Source organism: Salvia splendens, unplaced genomic scaffold (genome assembly GCF_004379255.2).
Source record: "Salvia splendens isolate huo1 unplaced genomic scaffold, SspV2 ctg212, whole genome shotgun sequence".
NCBI lineage: Eukaryota > Viridiplantae > Streptophyta > Magnoliopsida > Lamiales > Lamiaceae > Salvia > Salvia splendens.
Genome location: NW_024598848.1, coordinates 12,295 through 29,691, shown reverse-complemented (window position 1 = coordinate 29,691; position 17,397 = coordinate 12,295). Strand labels below are relative to the sequence as shown.

Below are 17,397 nucleotides of genomic sequence, written 5' to 3'. Positions count from 1 at the left end.
AAAAAAAATCGTCAACCCGCCGGTTCGGGCCCGGAACCGGCGGTTCGAGCCGAAAACCGGCGGTTTTGAACCGGCGCGTAACCCGCCGGTTTTTTGAACCTGAACCGGAACCGCCGGGAGCTAGGCGGGCCGGTTCAGGTTCGCGGATTTTCCGACCCTTGACCCGCCGGTTCGGGCCCGGAACCGGCGGGTTCCGACCCTTGTGCAAGCCTATGTTCGCCTATAGTGGGGCAGTGGAGGAAAAAATTGGAGCTATGGACAAAAAATTAGAGCGGTGGACAAAAAAGGGGCGTGGCTATCGGGGAAGGCTCCTATAGTGGATGCCCATGTCTTCACCACCACTAAGATTAATATAATAGGGTTTATTACGTAGTGTGGGACATTTTCTTTACTCCAATGATGATGAATTTGTCATGCCAATACTTTCAAGTGCTCTTTCTTTGCAATCTACAAGTACAAAAGTGTACATTTGCTAGACATGAGATATACTATACTTAATTTTGTCCTAAAAACATAATCTTGATTAGTTTGCTTTTTAGTTAAATATGTACAATTACTCAAATCATACATATAATTCAAACATCTTTCTCGATTGCACGCTAGTTAATTAAAACTCATGATTAATCTAGTTAGAGCCATAACTATAAGAAAATGGAAAAAATGGGAAGAAAAAAGGAATTGGTTGGCAAAAAAAGAGAGCACAACGAATGAGTGAAAAAATAAGAAGCAAAGAATCACATTCTAAAAAGAAAAAAGAAAGTAGTATTGCATCATCAAACTATGGCACTCAAAATTCCATAATTGTAGAAAAGGCCCCACACTTTGTTTGTCCTCTCCCCATCACCCCACCTTGGAGCTGCGTCGGATCGGGCCCCACCAACCCATATAAAATTACAACAAAATCATCTCAGGTGGAGCCCACTTACGTGGACAGCGGCCCTACCATGGACTCAGATTCCCAAGGCCAATGTCTCCTCCTGCCCGCTGCCCGCGGGCACCCATCAAAACATTAGTAGTAGTAGTAGTAATTTTGTGCATGTTCTAATTTAAAGTGAACAGTCTTTTAAAATGATATACACGGTTAATTTAGCATTTTATTGTCCTGTTTTAAAACAAATGCTTATTTGAGCACAAAATTTAAGTAGTGTAATTTTGTAATGAAGTAAAAAGAGAATATAATTGGATGGAGAATAATATAAATTATAACTTTTTCATTTTAGAAATGTGTCTCTTTAGCATGAAGTCTCGTGAAATAAAATGAATCACTTTACATTCGATGTAAAGATATATTTAAGAGAGTATACATAATTTAAATAATCAAATCAAATTATATTTTATAGTAATAAAAAATTGTAGGATTTTATGGATTTTTATATTGATATGGATTTCTTTTTTTTTCTAAATATATAATTTGAAAATTTCAACTTGTTTTTATACAGAGGTTTAATAATGATTCTTAATCTATCTCCATGATGATTTAAACTTACTGCCAATTTTTATATCAACTAAGCTTCGTTTTGTTGTTAAAATTTTCGATTTGATTCTTATTGAATGAAGTACTACTTTAGATAAAAAACCAAGAAAATTCATATTGTTGTACATAATACTCCTTCCGTCCGCAAAAAAAATATTTTCATTTGTGGAAGGCACGAGTTTTAATGAAAAATTAGTAAAAGAAAAGAGAATGAGGAGAAAAAGGGGGCTAAGTACGAAAGATAGGGAGAAAACATGGATATATATGAGGAAGTGGAGAAAATATAGGAGAAGTACGAGAGAAAAATTTTCTATTTTTTGATTCTGTTGACATCCTAATTGAACAAAATGAGATTATTTTTCATGGTTGAAAAGTGGGTACATTTTTTACTTAATTAAAATATTTTATAAAAATAATCAAAGCTTTAATTTCTGATTTTTGCATTTGAAAAATTTCAGAATTTTTTACATTAATTCGGATTGATTAACATTAATGGACAATAATTATGAACGAAATATACTGAATTCAAATGCAACTGGACTCTAGAGCCTGCCCATCACACGTGTGGCTTACACGAGGTTGATAGAGCTTGATAGGTCGTGGAGTCAACGAGATCAACGGCTGCGATTCGTCAGGGTTCAGGATGGCGTTTTCGTGATTGTCTATTATTGGTACAGAAAATTAAAACCTGCCCATACCGTTGAAATTTGTGGCTTTAATACATTATTTATAACTACTGATAATGGTGTCTTTCTGTTATTGGATCACTGCATTTAAATTCAACCGACCTTCATTAACCATATTTACCAATGTTTTAAAAATTGGACCGGCCGAGCGAATCGGCGAAGTTACTGGTTCACAGTTCAACTGATCGGACCGGTTCAACCAATGATCGAACCGTTTTACTGTAGCATATATAATTAAATATATATTCTATAAATATATACATATTTATAGTCACATATGGAAGAATTTTGATGAAAATCTATATTTATAACATTAAAATATAGGGGATAGTAAAATGTTATTAAACTTAATTAATGATAAATATAATGAAATTTTAATGAATTATTAATATATACTTAAAATATTAAAATATATATATTTATATATATACATATGTCACTATTAAGATATATTAAATGAAAAAATACTACTATTGAAGTTAAGTAAATAACTTATACATAGAATATTAGAATAAATTAGTTGGTTAATTAATAAACAATAATATTAATTAGTTTACTGAAATATATACTAAAATTATTAAAATAAATGAAATTTTACTAATTAAGTCTAATTAAGGTTATTGTTATGTCAATATAATTGAAGTGGTGCAATGATAATGGGGTTGGACTTGCATCCATGAGCTAACTAACAGGTTCTACCCCCACTGGTATCAAATTTTTGGAAAAACCGGTTCAACCGGCCAGCGGTTCACGGTCGAATCGTCCGGTTCAAAATGGCTCATTGCACTGACGGTTTTATATGGTGAACCGGACCGGACAAGGCACCGGTTCGACTGGCTGATCCGGTTCGGTTTTCAAAACACAACACTGCTATTTACGTACATTGTACTATTTCGGTAAATTTTATAACTGCTATACAAATAACTATCAATTTATAGCATATTCCATATATTTTTTAAAATTTATAAACAAATCACTAAATTTGAGATTTTTGCAATTAGCTAATTTCGGTGAGTTACATGCGGATGCGGCCGGTCGGTTTAAAACACGTGCACACAACGACGCTGGACATAACATCTACTTAAGTTCGAAGTTGCGGTTTGTCCATGTATTTTAAATCATATGCCGCATGAACACATAATTTGCCAGTAAAAAGAACAATGTGATAATTGCAAAATTTTTAAACTTCGTGATTTATCTCTATTTTGTGGTTTACATATGGCAATCAATTGATAATGGTAAATATTTGGTAAAATATCATAGTCAGCCGACTTCAAATTTAGTGATTAACATCTTACTAAATTATCAATGAAAGGATGGGGTATTGACAATTTTTTTGAGGTATATAACACCTTAACATCAATGTGTGGTGGTATTTTAAAGCACAATTTATCACTACTAATTCAAATGTTCCAAAACAAATAAAAATCATATTTATCCTTGCCAGCATGCAACATTTGGTTGGTTGTCCTGTGTATTTTGGTGATATATAGACAATAATCATGTCTCATTTCATTTTCAAAAGTAAAAACAAAAATACATGTGTCATTTTGCACTTTTATGAAATTATCAAATTGACATTAACCCCTAAAATTTATTTATGGGAAAATAAAATTTCTGTAATAAAGAAATGCACCTAGTCATGTTCCTCTGTACGCGTACATTTTTTTTCAAGAGTAGTAGAAAAAATAGATAAATATGGTTTTATACGATATAGAGTGTATAAGTAGATAGAAGACCAAATCATTTTTCTATTGTATGATTAATTGCTTATCATTGTGACGTAGTTGTGAATATATTTGCATTTTGCATCTGTCAACAGATCGATGGTTTTAAAATAGAGAGTAGTATTAGATATTTATATTCAAAAAGTAATCTAACATTAGAAACACAATATTTTAAAGGAAATTAAATGTATACTACAAATTTTTGTTACCAATACAATTAGATATATTCGACAGAGAAAAATTCATAAAGCTTACAAAATCATTATTGTAAGTTTTTTTTATTCATTTTTCTTTTTAATTGGAGGAAGAGAAATACAATTGATCTTCATATTTATAATCAAAATGAGTATGGTATAGTTGGTGAATTATTTATAACCCTATTTTGTTTTTACATAAATATATGAATATAAAAATTGTTCTCTATCAATAATAATTAGAATCAAACAAAACGTAGCTAGGATCGATTGTCAATTAGTGATGAAGCAATGGACCACAACCAAAGCTAATTAATTGGGTGCAGAATAATATGAAAACTGGAACCTTTTTTATTAAAATTGGGAAAATTTCTTCAAATGTTGTCATTTTATATGATGGGTGTTTCTCTTTATTTGAACATGTGTTAAGTAAAAGTCGTGTGCTAAATTAATGGGAAGAAAGCATAGAATCCAAGTCTTCCAGAGGAATATTTATAGTATCATACAACAAATATAATATGATTTAATTAGGATGCTAAGGAGCTGGAATTGAGTCATGATCATGTTGTCATGTGCCCATTTGAGTGTTTGTTAAATTGAAACCTATGTCATCAACTTCAATTATTTTAAAAAAATAATTCATTTGTGGCTGATGATTTTTTTATATGCATTGATAATTGAAATATAAATGGAGATAAGTACTACTCCTAAGTCCAAATCAGTAATTAATTAGGTTATAGGTTGAGTTGATCGAAAAGTCATGAACCGATACTTTCTCCATACTCATGCTTAACGACGAATCTGTCAGAGAATTAAACACACAATCAAATACTAATATTTTGTTAAGGGAAACATAAAATTCAATTATTTTTTTTGAGTATAGATGGTGGGATGAATCTAATCTCACAAGGATCTAACCTAATATTTTGTATGAATTTAATAGTGGTATACTTATATTACCATGAGTGGAATATCGGTAATATCTAACCAATTAGCACCGATTTTGTTAAAAGAATGCAAACAAGCACCAAAATAAATTACTTATGTGATAAATATTTACTCATGTCTCTCAAGTCACTATTCTAAAGTAGACGTTGAATACTTTATATAATTCTTTATATTTATTTATTAAATTTTGTTTGGCCAATTTCCTTTTGTTGGAACCAAACTTTTCCACCAACCAATCACAGAAAAGAAAAGAACCTTTTAGGTATAAGGAAAAAGAAATCCATCAAAACAAAACCCAGTAATTCCATTTCCTCAAATCAAAGAGCAGTGCTAGTCATCTTCATTTTTACTTTCCTTTTACCCTTTTCCTTTTCCTTTTCCACAGACTTGTTTGATGATAAGTAAATAGAACAATAATAATTGCATAACATATTCAAAATAAATACAAAGACTGTCGAATTATTTTGCCTATATAGAATTTAAAAAGAGACACTGGTAAGTTATTAGCAACCATAAACAGAATTCAGAGCTAAAAAAAAAACTTATGGAAACTTTACAATGTTGAAGGATCTAAAAATGACAGCAAAACTGCCTAGTCTGGGAGAATCAGTAAATAATGGACTGACCCGCGAGGCAAGAATCGAGAGAAGTTAGAACGTCCAGCACGATCTGGGCTTTAGCTTTCTCTGCTTCTGTTGAGGCTGTGCTCAGTTTCTGAGTGAACTCTGCATGACCGTTTAGAACAGAGGCGGGGTCGATTCATGCTCCACCACGACAGTCTCCACAGAGATTACAAAAGTAGAATTAGAATGGAGAAACGCAAATCCACTGCTAATGAAGTACTTCATCACTTGATCGCCCTTGAGTATGTTGATGCAGGTTTCAGCTCTGATATTAATGCTACGTTTCCAGGTAGCATACCTATCTGCCCCCGCCACGCCAAGGCAGACAGACAAATGAACGTTAAATCGTCAGAGCAACGTGAAGAAAACATATGATCATGCCAAGGCAAAATTTGGACAAGAGGAAATGTGATTGTGTCTAAGCCCAGCCTGAAGTAATATTTCATCATTTTGCATCATACAAATGTCAAATTGTGAATCACTATTTATGTGTAGCATCCATGGGGAAACAGGCAGTGAGACAAAGCAGTTTTACCAGCAATTCCAAAACCTTGTTTCTCAATTAGCTCATCAAGAATGGGAAAAATGTCATGCCACATAGCAAAATATAACCTTTCAACATCAAGCATCAATTCCACTACCACTGTGCTAAGCAATATTCACTCTGGTTGCATCCAAACTTCGGTAGATATTTTTACAATCTACTGCTCCTAACAGAAGACTGACAGGTGTTTCAGTAATTGATACTATCACTAAGTTAACAATAAATTGAAAGCTTACCAAAAAGTGACACTTGATATTTTACTACATGTTATATATGTTCTCCATTCTCCATCTACATGGACAACTACTTTTGCGTAAATATTACTCCTATCAACTAATCCAAGAACGAATCCAAGCCTCCTAGCTCAACTGGTTGAGAAGGGAGGCAAGGATATGGCACCATTCAGGAGGTCTTGAGTTCGAATCCTGGATGCTGCAACTTGGGATTAATTTCCCCTGTTAGCTCAACTGGTTGAGAAGGGAGGCAAGGATATGGCACCATCCAGGAGGTCTTGAGTTCGAATCCTGGATGAACTTGGGATTAATTTCCCCTGTGGGCCTGATCAAGGTTGTTTCCTTGGGCTTGGCAAGCTGATGGGCCTGGAACTCGTCTCGGGTGGCGGCTGTTCACGGGCGTAGACCCGTCTCGGGTGGGGTCATCTCGGATGGTGGGGTTCACGTACGTAGACCTGCCGAAGGTGCACGGCTGGTTGGCGGCCTGTCTACCCACCACAAGGGGCTGGTTGGCGGCCTGTTTACGAACCACGAGGCCCTAGGAAAGGGGCTGGTTAGCTTGTCGAATGTATCACGAACTCCGATGTATGTGCGTGAAGAAAAAAAAAAACTAATCCAAGAACGACGAAACAAAAATTTACCATGGCATTAAACAGACACTAAATGGGGCATTGTGGTTGCAGAAAAAGTGAATGATAAAGGCAGAAGATGAGGATTGGTCTAAAATTGATCGAGTGCAATGAATGTGTAAAAGTTAAAAGTGAAAACTATCAATTGATTTCAAGGGAGATATACGTTTGGGGAAAGTGGTGAGAAATGATGGCGAGAGAGAAAGAGAGAGAGCAACACATTGAAATGAATACTTGATGGTTCTGAATCACAACCAAGCCATGAGAAAAAACATTGAATCCCACAAACTCCTCTATAGGTCCAAAAACCAATTGATAGAAACTAGTTCACAAATGAAAACACGTCAGAAATATTCGAAATAGTACACCTACAATCAATTTGTTGCCTTTTCAAACATGGAGGCTACACTGAGAAAAGAAAGGGACCAAGTGTAGGTCATTTCTTTTACTACAAAATCCAAAAGTACACCTCAAATGTAATGGATTGAAGGGATATACAAAGAATCTCCAAGTGTATATTCAATTTCGTGATCTTGGGGAAAGAATTGAGCATTTGTAATTGCAGCATTACAATTTATGATCTCTACGTTTAAAATTCCAGTTATAAACAAAAAATTCATAGAAAGAGAACTTATGTAGCAAGATAATGATATGTTCATCAGCAACAATTTGATTCAACAAATGTACTGTAGCTTGAAGCTACTTAAACATGATCATACTCCTATGAAATAAGGGTTGTGCAACAAAAGAAATGAAGGCAACGCATATAAGCATAGCAAAATATATACACACACATAGAGCATTTAACACCTTAGCAGGCATCTAAGGAACGTCATCATCTTAAAGACCTGAGTTGACACTTGACAACAATGTACATAAAACAGCATATAAGAGCATGCATCTGTAGTACTAACCTGTGATCACATCCATTCTAGAAACCTGTCCAGGGCTAGATGAACACGGTGAACAAGGATGAACAACCCTTTGTTCTTGTGATCCGATTGAGAAACTTGGATTTGGTGCCGATACTGAAGCTAAAGGATTTGAGCAGCAAATACAACATATCACGTAGTATGTGACAGGCTGAAAGCATCAGCAAGAGGACTCAGAAGGAAACAGAGGAGCTTTCATGGGTGGAAAAGCAACATAGGAGCTTTCAACAACCAAGATTTAAATAAATAGCAATTCAAAGTTTATGGTGAAGCCATTGTGCTAATGTGCAACAGAAGAAAGTAGTACCATCATTAAGGGATGAGTTTGAGTTTAAGGGCTGATCAAACTAAGAAGTATTTTGATATGTCTACAAGCTTTTCATTTTCTGGAATTAGAAGTACAATATAAAAAGATAAGCTTCTTGTGATCATTATAAGATTCTCAGACTTGTCAACTTGTCTCTCACCTTTTCAAGGCTTATTAAGCTATCAAGCAACACCACCAAGATATCAATCAGAACTACAAAACTTAATTGAAGCATTAAGGAATCAATCATGCAAGTCTAATATAAAGAAAGTATCTCAAAACTGACTGCTGAAAACTTCCAAAGAAAATGAGATTGCCAATTCATACAGCAAAATAAAAGACATCAACATCATAAAAGGAAGTATAACAGTAACAGAGAAGATCACATTCAACCTGGATACAACTAGAACAGATGATCAAAACCACTGAGCAATACATTAAACACTCCCACGATCCATATGCCACTAAGCTAGTTTGCAAATATCTTCATACTCAACAGCCTTGAGAACTCTTCCATCATATACTCCCTTTTCAATCTGCACCTTGGCACAAAATCTATCAGTATCAATTGACAGCAACCTTGCAATCTGACCGCGATACGCCCCATTCACTATCTTGACAAGACCCCCTATCTGAGGAAGCACTGTCTCCAGCTCCTCCTGATCAACCCTCAATACATGCTTATTCTCAAGCATCTCAATCTCCCCACAGTATTTATCAATCACCTTGCGCACGACACCCTTCGGCTTGTAGTACCCCTTATCGACCAAAGCTTTACTAATAACCTTCACAACAATCCCTGGGCAAACCCAACAGTCCTTTCTATTGATCCTTTCCTTAGCTTTCTCCTCCTCTTTCATCATCTCATCCAAAACTGATGCATTCTTACTCGAACCCTCACCTTCTCTTTTCCACTTCGCACTACTACTCTCTGGCTCGACCTCATCAAACAACAGCCTAATATTATCCCGTTTCCCATTCATCTCCGGGTTCTTTTTCGACTGCCCCAAGCTTAACTTGATCTTTGCTCCACCCTCCTCACCATTCTTCTCCAACATTCTCGATTTAGCAAGTCCTTCTTCTTCTTCACCACCCTTGTCGCTCCCAACCATCTGCTCAGCTCGCTCAATTTGCTTCTGAATCTCTCTCTCCATCTTCTCCTCCTCCACCATACCCGCCTTGAGGCGCTTATTCTTCATCCTCTCCTTGAATAGAGTCTCCAAATTGTTATCGATGTAGGTGATGAACCAGCCTTTGGGGGTCTCTTCCACCTTCAACTTGCCGGCCTTCCCCAAATACTTGATGAACTCCGTCAGCGTCGCCCACTTGGTAGAATTCATGTGTACGTGGTTGCGGTCAGAGATGTACTCGTTGTAGACGACGGTGGCGGCTGAAGCGGTGGCTCCGCTTCATGTGCTCGAGGAACATGCTCTCGAACTCCTCGGAGTAGCCACTGATGATTCGGGTGGGGTTCCGGCCGAAGACCTGCATCTGGCGCTGGTGCGACTCGCTCATACAATGGCACTTGAATCCGTTCTCATCACGGCATTGCTTCTGGCACATCTGGAAACACCATCGCATCTTCTGCAGACCTTTTGCCTTGATCCGGTTTGCGATAGCCTTCGGGGTTAGGAATTCATTCTTCCCCATTTCAGGAAAATCGGCAAATTTGAGGTGTTGGGCAAAAGACTGACTTCTTCAGCAAGATATCTGCAAAAAGCCAATCACTTCAAAAATTCAAGTCACAATTCGAACTCTTGCTTAATTTACACTCATCAACTCTTGCAGACACATAATCTAATCCCAATTCGAGCTCATAATATCGGAGAATCCCCAAATTAAAGACCCCCAATTCGAGGCATACTTATATGGGAAGATACAGAGGCCGGACGGCGTTTGGCTGTAGCGATTCACAATGGAGAGTCGGAGAGAAGGAAACGTGAAGAGTATATCTTTTTCTATCTTGCCTCTCTATTCCTATCAATTAAGGCCCAACAACAATTATAGAGAGCCCAAATCTTATTCTTCAAAAAATTCCACTTAATCATAAGCTCTTTCCCTTAAATTATTCCATTTGAGAATCATGTTAATTTGTCGATATTGATATTTTTAGTTTAATTTGAATGATGGTAATAATTATTAAATATATGGATATGTGCATTGATTTCTATACTTGTCCACATTTCTCAACATTATCATTGTACAACAAAAGTATTATCTTTTCATGTTTATATAAACATGGATATTCATATTGAATATTTTGTTTTTTTTTGCACTAGAGTTTTGTTCAATATATATTTAATTTTTATTTTTATAGTTTTAAAGTATTTCTTTGTAAAGTGGGATTTACCCAAATTGCATAGTGATTAAGAAGCCATAGTAGGTATTAATATTATTGATATTTTAAATGTATAGAAAAAATCAATTTATCTCTTATTAGGTTAGTTTAAATAAATTGAGCAGCTTTAAATTGGTCCACTCTCTGAGATGCTTAAAAATCAACACAAGAAATGGTCATTGGATACACCGGTTGATTGTTCACGTCTATTAATTGAGTGGCACTTCTATAAAGAATTGCATTTCTCATGCACAAATTATAAATGGAGTATTTTAAAAAATTCTGAACTAAATTTAAGTCGAATATACAAGAAACAAAAGGTAGTAATATTGGAAATAATTTATGTCTATACATAAAAACCGATGTGATGTCTACATATAAATAATTTCAATCGACTCTGTACCTTACTTCCATACTCCTAAGATTAAGCTATAGTATATCTTATTTTGGGAACACATTCGAATAATATATGTAACCACTACAATGATGTACAACACCATCAAAAATCCATCGTCGGACCTCATTCACTGATGAAGAATAGCTTCCTCCTCTTGCTCTACAACTTTTATCTTAACTGGCTTCCCCAGCTTCGACTTATCTTTCATTTTTGCAATCTCTAGAGCCTTACCACAAACGGGAAAGCCTTGATCGTCCCATGACTCCAACATCACACCAGATCCAATACAGGTCGACTCCTGGTAGAAGGCAGCAAACTGCCCAGCTGCCAGACCTTGATCATCTTCGTACAATTTCACAACTCCAATTTCACGGCCATCGTCTCCATCAACTTGTATAGACAAATCGCAATTGTATAATTTAGGCCCGTGCCTAACCTGAAAAGGGTTTCCAACAAATTTAGCAGCGCATAACTAAATTTAAATAGCAAACAAAGGGATGAAAAACTCTCTCTCAATATGAATCACTTAAAAAGAATCAAGTGAAACTGAGGGAAAGGGATACACAATATAAAGTGAGATACTCGATCTCATAGACGCATAGAATTCCTATGCGAGGGGACTTCAACAGAGTTTATAAATATAGACAGAAATAAATACCTTGCACTGAAGTTGAGTGATCCTAGGAGGAGAGCCGCTAAAAAATCTCAAGGACCCAACACGAAACTGGCGTCTTCTTTTGTCAACTGAAAAATAGTTTCTTGATACAAATACTACATTATTTTCAATAGCTTTTTCCACGACGTACCTGTGATCAAGTAATTAAAAATCACGTATCTTACTAGTGTATTTGAAATGAGAAAGAGTGGCATTTAAGAGATTAGGGGCAGTAAGTAAAGAAGTTTGTAGCAAGCATGCGCCAACAGTCAGAACTTAAGGAGATTTCTTACCAAGGTCCACCAGGAAGACGTAACCCTTGACGTTGGCCAATTGTATAGAACCAAAAGCCTCGGTGATTCCCGAGGAAATCTCCGGTCTCAGCTTCCAGTATCAAACCTTCCTCCTCTCCAATGTGTCTAGCAACAAATTCACTAAACTTAATCTGTGGCCAAGCACACAGGAATATTTTATAATGCAGAATTTTGAATGACAGATAAAAGGTTCATAACATATAGAGCGTGTAGGCAAGCCAGATGGCTAAACAGCTAGTAATGTGCATGCATGATCTTCATAGATTTCTGCAATGACGGCAAAACCACCTTTCCTAGAAAGCATATTCCTTGTGAATCCTTTCTGTCCTGGTTGGGTAATCCAAATATTTTGGCAAGCCGGCGCACTTCTTCCTAAAGGATCAATGTCAATAGTTAAGTAATGAGTAAATGTCAAAACTAGTCCTGAACATATGCTCATTTTATGATTTTGGTCCTAGACATTATCTTTTGAATTTTTGCATTCCAAACATTTCAACTCGGATCACAATCGGTCCAAAATTAACTATTCCGTCAAATTTTAACGGTCAACGTTTTTAATTCCGATTTTGACCAAATTAAGCTATTAAATATGATTAATAACTCCCTAATTATATCATTAATTAATTATTTTAATAACTTATCATTTAAAATACAAAACAAATACTAATATTAAAAAGAAAATGGCTTCCACACACACCGTCCTCCTCGCCTTCTTCTCCATTCTCGCCGCCTCCGTCCTCGCCCAGCCGCCGCTCAACCTGGCGGAGCAAGACGTGCTCTACAGCATCCTCGACTCCGTCATCCCAGGCACCCTCTGGCACCTCCTCTACCCCGATGACCTCTGCTCCTCCGCCCCCCACGGCTTCGCCTGCGACTTCTTCTACACCCCCGCCACACCTCGCACGTCACTGAGCTCAGCTTCGGATACGTCTCCGACTACACCCCCAACCCCCCCTACTACCCTAACTCCACCCTCACCCCGCAATTCCTCGTTAGAGGAGCTGATCTTCATCGAGAATCCCGCCCTAATCGGCTCCTTCGGTGGCAAAATCGGAAACCTAAGACGACTGCGGCGGCTCGTTCTCACCGGAAGCGGCGGCTCCGGTGGCATCTCCAACTGGATCAGCGAGTTCGCCGATCTCGAGCAGCTCACGCTTTCGAGAAACAGATTCTCTAGCGAGATCCCGATGGATGCTTTTCAGAACATGAAGAAGCTGAAGATTCTAGATCTGAGCGAGAATGCCTTCCAAGGCGCGATGCCAGAATCAATCGGATTCGCGGCTACGTTGGTGAAGCTCGATTTGAGCCACAACGGATTCTCCGGAAAAATTACAGAGAATATCACGTGCTTGAAGAAGGTGGAGTTATTAAAATAATATTATTTGTTTATTAAAATAATTAATTAATGATATAATTAGGGAGTTATTAATCATATTTAACAGCTTAATTTGGTCAAAATCAGGATTAAAAACGTTGACCGTTATAATTTGACGGAAAAGTTAACTTTGGACCGATTGTGATCCGAGTTGAAATGTTTGGGATGAAAAAATTCAAAAGATAATGTATAGGAATAAAATCATAAAATTGACATATGTTCAGGACCAGTTTTAGCTTTTTAATCTCAAGTAATATCAGCAAAAAATATTGTTGAAATATAGAGAAAAATAATCCATAGAAATCTATTTTTGGAATCATAAAACAGCTTCTAGAGAAAACAAAATAGCACATGCATATCTTTATATGGCCACATAAAATTCGAACCTGACCTTTTCAATGCATCCAAGAGGGAAGATCAGTCTTTTAAGCTGTGACTGTGAAAGGTGTGAAAGAAAGTATGTTTGATCCTTAACCTGAAACATAATTTAGGTAGATTGTGAGACTACTGACTACCTAAACAACAGTAAGAAGCTGACACCAGCTACTTTCCAAATCATAATGGACTAAAAGGTAAATACATGTTTTATCACTCAATTTTACCATATCTTTTGACAATCTCAAAGCAGACGGCTCATCTTTATTATCACTATTTGGGTGAACAACCTTTGCATAATGTCCAGAGGCAATATAATCAAATGACATACCACTTATGGCATCCATGAATGCACCTACAACAAAACAATTTATAAACTATACTAGCATTATAGCAAGCATAAGGAACGTGAATATGGATGTTTTGCAGACATACCGAATTTTATTCTTGTATTACAGAGGACATCTGGGTTTGGAGTCCGGCCGTATCGATACTCATCTATAATATAAGAAACCTGAAAATTAAACTTCATACATTATTCCCTTTCTTTTAAAAAAAATTTATAAATTTCAGGTTTATTATTTTGTCAAATGGGTTACTGGGGAGCTAGCGGACTACACTAAGTACGAAGTATGGAAAAAATCAGGACAAAGCAGGACCCACTAATTTATGATTGTTGGTGTAGATACAGTATCTGGGGTATTCTCCAGTGTATCTGGGGTATTCTCCAGTGTATCGGGAAATATTGGTCCCCATCTAAGCTTCTTCATTCCAAAAAATAAATTCCCTATAATATGCGCACATGCGAAAGATAATTTAGCTCAGAAACCAAAAAAAAAGGAAAGCACAGGAATTTCTTAAAGATGCTGGTCGCTGGTAGTGGTACGTGAAGGGTAAGGGTTAAGTGTAGAACTAATCAGTGAAGTCCAAAACCAGGAGCATACAACTTCACTATCGGAACTATGGGATTATCTGACTGATTGGTAGATGCTGGGATTGGCATATTGGTATTGCTAGTAAAAAGCATACTGATTAACCTCAATCCTCAAGAAAGCTGAAGTCCTGAACAAGAAAAAGAAAATACAAAATATTCACCACATTATTCCAGTATTCATCTGTCAAATGGACAACTTCCAGAGGTACATCAACCTGCAATAAAACATACACTACATTTAGTTATATCAACATTAGAGATAACAACAAACTGGATTTCACAAAGGACCTCTATTGCATTAAACAAACATGTGATTTATCTAGCTATGATTACGGGGAAGATGATCATGTTCATAAAATGATAGCACACCCTGTGCCAGTAGAAATGCATTTGCCACAAGGAAGTGTCAGGATTCAGGAGCTGAGTTAACAACGCTTTATCACTTCCATTATCTAGTCCAACATACACCACTGTGTGATCAGAAAAATTATCACTGGTCTTAACTCTTAAGGCACCTTTAAATTAGTCTTTCTGGAGATAATGTATTTCTCATAATAGCAAAAATTGAACAAAATTGGAAGGTTTAGTACACATGCTATGGCAAACACATAAATCACATCATTCAAATATACAGAAACATAACCTGATCACAGACGGCTTTTGCATATCTCAAATCTTCTTCCCATGGGCACTCAGACCAGAAGTTCTCAAAGTCTTCCTATAATAAAGATAATAATATCTCACAATAAGTAGAACATACATTTTTGTTTAAAATCATGACAAATAGATAAAAATATAATGGTATGCGCTCACACAAAGGGCCTAAAAATAGTGAATTTTAGACTTTTAGTCAAATATTCTCAATAAACAGAAGCCTGCATGGATCGATACACTTTCACAAGCATGACTAGCTCATACGTAATATATAGTTTTGAGGTATGGCCTAGTTACAGAAAATAGAAAAGACTTAATAACTCTATAAGTTCCCCAATGGCAACAGAATGTAGGGCTGTGAACCAGAATATTAATGGCTTATATTGTTTTTAATATACATATGCAGAAGTTTGATTCTGAGTTTTAAAGTTATAAGCTGGCTCATATCAAAATAACGGTTTCTAAAGGATCAAGCTGGGCTCATAAATGACTCATTTATCAACTTATATGGACCTGCATTTATTGATTTTGACTCAAGGTTATTATTAATGAGATAAACTAGATAGCCATAAGCTTCTCAAGTATCAAATCATGAAATCATACAATTGCAGCTCCGCATAACAATGTTCGGCTCTGATACACCCAAACTGATCAAATTGGTATCAAGGTGTTTGTGTGGATGGAAATCATGTGGTATTTCCAAAAGTACTACGGACCTCAATTTAAAGCAATCCATTCCCTATATTCATGATTGAAAACCATACAAACTGAGCTTAAATGAGAAAAAAACATAAAATTGATGACAAATTAACCACAACCAAACACGAATAACTGACAATTAGATATTAGCAAGGGCATAATCAATTGACAATACAATTAAAAATTACAGAAATGGAGAGCACACGAACTTGGAACCAGATCTTGAGGTAGAAGGCGGTGCAGGAATGGCCAGCCGCGTGGAGTAGGCGGAGAGCGAGGCTGCTGTCCAAACCGCCGCTGAGAAGGACAGCTACTTTGAGAGGCTTCTTTTCCGGCAATGAACACGATAAATAGCAGGGCTCAACAGTTTTGGCAGCGGCGGAGGTAGAGCAGAGCGGGCTCAGAGTCGAAAAACGTGGCAGGAGCCTGAGAGACGGTAGAGAGAGAAGGCGCCGGAGAGTAGGAGCAGCAATGGGAAAACTACGGCGGAGGGGTTTATGTGGGAAGTAGAGAGAGAAAGTGGACGCAATCAGCGTTGTCCTCGACAGCATTGTTGCTCGCAAATCCCTAATAAATGAGTCCCCGTTACAGTCATCCAAGAGAGTTCTGAAAATTTACAAGAAGGAGCAGGTGCCGGCGGCGAAGGAGAAGAATTGGGGCGGCGAAGGAAATGGTAGAGAGAAATCTGTTACTCAACGGGAAGGAGAAGACGCAGATATGTTATTTTTGTTTTTCGACTAAAATGGGCTTCATTTGGGCTTCCATTTAATCAACTAAATGGGTTGGACAATGGGCTTCCATTTTTGGATCTCTACTTTAAATTTGGATTCGTTAAGTATTAATTCTATTTTTTGTTCGTTTAGACAATAATGAAATATATTATAGTATCAAGTTATTTAGTTAAATGGCTTAAAGTGGACGTGGCCCACTAAATTAACTTTCAAACTATGTAAATATTTCCTCAGTGAACATTAGTATAATATAAATATATTAATAATCAAAATTATTGATTATAAATTATTATTTTTATTATATGTTAATTTGTAATTTAGATAAAATATGTAAATGAGATCGAAAAGGTATGAAAAGTAAGTGAAAATTATATATTCTTTTTTTGTTTGCATTTGAGGTGAATGATTTGGTTAAAATTATTTGATGTAATAGTTATTAAAAAATATTTGAGTTAATGTAAATGGTTTTAAATGAAAATCGCCAAAAAAAGGAAAAATGGTTTATGGTTTGTGATTAAGTTTATGTTTGATTTAACGAGATTGGGAAAGAGCTTAATTAAGTCAATTTCATTTATTGTTATAAAATTATTAAACATACCCCAAAATATAATTAATAGTGGTAATACAT

General features: G+C 36.2%; 1 protein-coding gene and 1 pseudogene across 1 annotated transcript; both read right to left on the bottom strand.

Moving 5' to 3' along the window:
• Nucleotides 1-5,435: 5,435 nt before the first annotated feature.
• Nucleotides 5,436-10,368, bottom strand: LOC121789338 (annotated as a pseudogene).
• A 572-nt stretch (nucleotides 10,369-10,940) lies between these two features.
• On the bottom strand, nucleotides 10,941-16,751 carry LOC121789340 (tRNA-specific 2-thiouridylase MnmA-like). The gene is made up of 10 exons (XM_042187819.1): nucleotides 16,248-16,751; nucleotides 15,329-15,403; nucleotides 14,847-14,900; nucleotides 14,187-14,265; nucleotides 13,979-14,106; nucleotides 13,768-13,851; nucleotides 12,290-12,373; nucleotides 11,981-12,132; nucleotides 11,691-11,838; nucleotides 10,941-11,468 (listed from the first exon to the last, which is right to left on the bottom strand). The coding sequence occupies exons 1-10, from the start codon at nucleotides 16,587-16,589 to the stop codon at nucleotides 11,160-11,162; spliced, it is 1,455 nt and encodes a 484-aa protein (XP_042043753.1). The 5' UTR covers nucleotides 16,590-16,751; the 3' UTR covers nucleotides 10,941-11,159.
• Between the last annotated feature and the right edge of the window lie 646 nt (nucleotides 16,752-17,397).